This window comes from Amphimedon queenslandica, unplaced genomic scaffold, assembly GCF_000090795.2.
Source record: "Amphimedon queenslandica unplaced genomic scaffold, v1.1 AMPQUscaffold_8224_Cont19831, whole genome shotgun sequence".
Lineage (NCBI taxonomy): Eukaryota > Metazoa > Porifera > Demospongiae > Haplosclerida > Niphatidae > Amphimedon > Amphimedon queenslandica.
In genome coordinates, this window is record NW_003551498.1 from 1 (window position 1) to 2419 (window position 2419).

Consider the following 2419-nt stretch of genomic DNA (forward strand, 5'->3'; position numbering starts at 1 on the left):
AGAGGAGTGGCCAACCAATGACTTTATCTCTTTGCCAGTGTCAGTGTCATATATCCTAATGATGGAGCTCTTGTGTCCTGTGACTAGTGACCGACCATCAGGAGATACAGCTATAGTGAGGGCTGGGTCACCATGAGAGGGGATTGTCATTTTACAAGATGATGAACCTGTTGGTTTGTTGATCCAATAGACCAGAGGATAAGATGCTTTAGCCAGCAGCTCCTTTGCTTCAGTGCACACTATTGAAGACTCTGGCTCATTCACTGCCTGTTGGAGTGCCAGGGAAGGTGTGTTCACTAAGATGTGGAGATTGCGAGAGATGAATTCTTTAAAACTAACCACTTTTGGTAGCTGTAAGAACCGAGTGACCTCACGAGCTTTAGCAGCTGGTACATTAGCCAGTGACGGATTATAATCATTCATTAACTCCCTGGAGAGACCAAGCTGGGACTTTTGTACTGCAAACTTGAGATTACAAGCAATGGACTCCAGTTCCTTCCAGTCCCCAGCTGCCACCAGGTGATATGGTAACTCATTGAATGAATGAGTATCAGTCCCAGTGAAGGAGAGATCATTGGTTGGGTCTATGTTTGATCTAAAGTATTGAGCTATTATCTTATGGAGTTGTCTCTCTTTATCAGCCCCTGCCCCTCTCAAGTATCTGCTCTTCACTGCCTTCTCAATCTCCTTGTGTGAGAGTATCAGTGTCTCAGAGGCGTGGCTCTGGTAAGGTTGGAGGAAGGTCTGCATTGATCGTATTAGTCTAGCTAGTACTGATGGGGGGACCCGCCCCTTTCCTCCGGTTGAAGGATTTGAGAATAATAGAGAGAGAATGTTAGCCATTTCAGTCTCCTTCAGTCCATCTCTCACTAGACACAGTATCGTCAGTGCTGAAGACACCAGCTCTGCTCCATGTTCCTCTTCTAATCGTGAGAGTACATCCTGGAGGAGGCCGGCTGTGGTCGTGGGGAGTTTCTTCAGGAAAGCCCCAACCTCTTCATAGACTCCAAACATCCTGAGCTCCTCACATGCTAACAGGAGGTAGAGAGGATTACCAGCCTCTCTCTTGGTGAGGAGTAGCTTCATTTGGTTATTAAATGGAGACTCATCCAACTCCTTCCTGTAATGGGCCAACTTACTCCTAACAATGTCAGCTTTGTCTGACATGTCAAGGTTTCCCACTATAACCTCTTTTGGTGGTGGGTCTCGTTTTTTGAGTATTTTATGACAGCTGCTTCCTTCATTGACTGAGAGTACTATAGTGACATTATCAGGAAGGTTGGTTGGGATCCAGTTCAGCGAGCGGCCATTATTCTCATCGTCCAATAGCTCAACTCCATCAATAAAGACAATGTAATTACTGACGTGATGTGTTTGTATGAAAGTGATCCATTCTTTAGCTAGTTCCAGGTAATCCCCCGGTATTGGTTTCTTGATTGAAAACCTCTTCTTGGCCTCCCAACAAATACTTGATAATATGAATGATATTGACGAAGATCCTGGGAATGTACCAACGAAATGAACTGACACAGCATCTTCTGAAAACTTTTCTGCCACTTCAGCCATGAAGGCAGTTTTACCAGACCCTGGCTTACCAGTAAACAGTACCACACCTTTTGATTCATTAATGGCCGCTAGCCCTTCATGGAGGATGCTCCTGCGTCCAATGAAAGTCCCTCCCTCGTGTACCATTATCTCTTCATTGAGTTCTGAAGCTAGCTCATAAGGATTCTCAGGCTCCTCCTCCAGTGGGTAGTCTCTCTGTATAGTGTTCCACAGGTTGTTGATGACTCGTTTACCAAAGTCTTCTAAGGAACTCAGCATTGGTTTGTTCTGGACCACGCCCATCCAATGACTGGGGTAGTTGTCAAATACTTCAATTCCGCTTGTTCTTATCTTAGATTTTAGTGACTCAATTTTTTCCTCATTTTCGAAAGATTCGTCCTTAAAATGTCCAATGTATTTAGTAGGTATTTCATCCATTTCTGCTTTATCCCGAAAGTAAAAGAAGGCCTTACCAGCCACCTTGTCAGGGTCAGCCAGTGCTCCATGATACATCTCAAGTTCAGTTATGGACCTTCCCTTTGGATAGTCTCTTATCCAGTCGTACTCCTGTGAATCAGGAACATTGTATTCACCAGGACACCAGCCATAGCGCTGGCCCAGTATCCCAATGAAGTAATTGCTCTTACTGATGTCAGTCATACAGATCTCTATTGCTTTGTGATGCTTAGTGTCTTCCTCAGTGACCCCCCAGCGAAGGTCAACCTCATACAAGTAGACTCTGAGGTCATGGGCTCTTCTCCTTAGCTCAGGGAACACGTACCTTGTGAGGAGGTCCCTCTCTCCATGCATGTCACGGAATGTTGATGAGATGAATATCCTCGCTGTCCTCCATTTTGTTTGAGGGGCAGAGAGA

General features: G+C 45.2%; 1 protein-coding gene across 1 annotated transcript; it reads right to left on the bottom strand.

The window, feature by feature from the left end:
- Positions 1-6: 6 nt before the first annotated feature.
- LOC105315768 (telomerase protein component 1-like) lies at positions 7-2415 on the bottom strand (the record flags this gene model as incomplete). Its single annotated transcript, XM_011410513.2, has 1 exon — positions 7-2415. A coding segment is annotated over one exon (2409 nt), but the record flags the coding sequence as incomplete, so codon positions are not given.
- Positions 2416-2419: the final 4 nt, after the last annotated feature.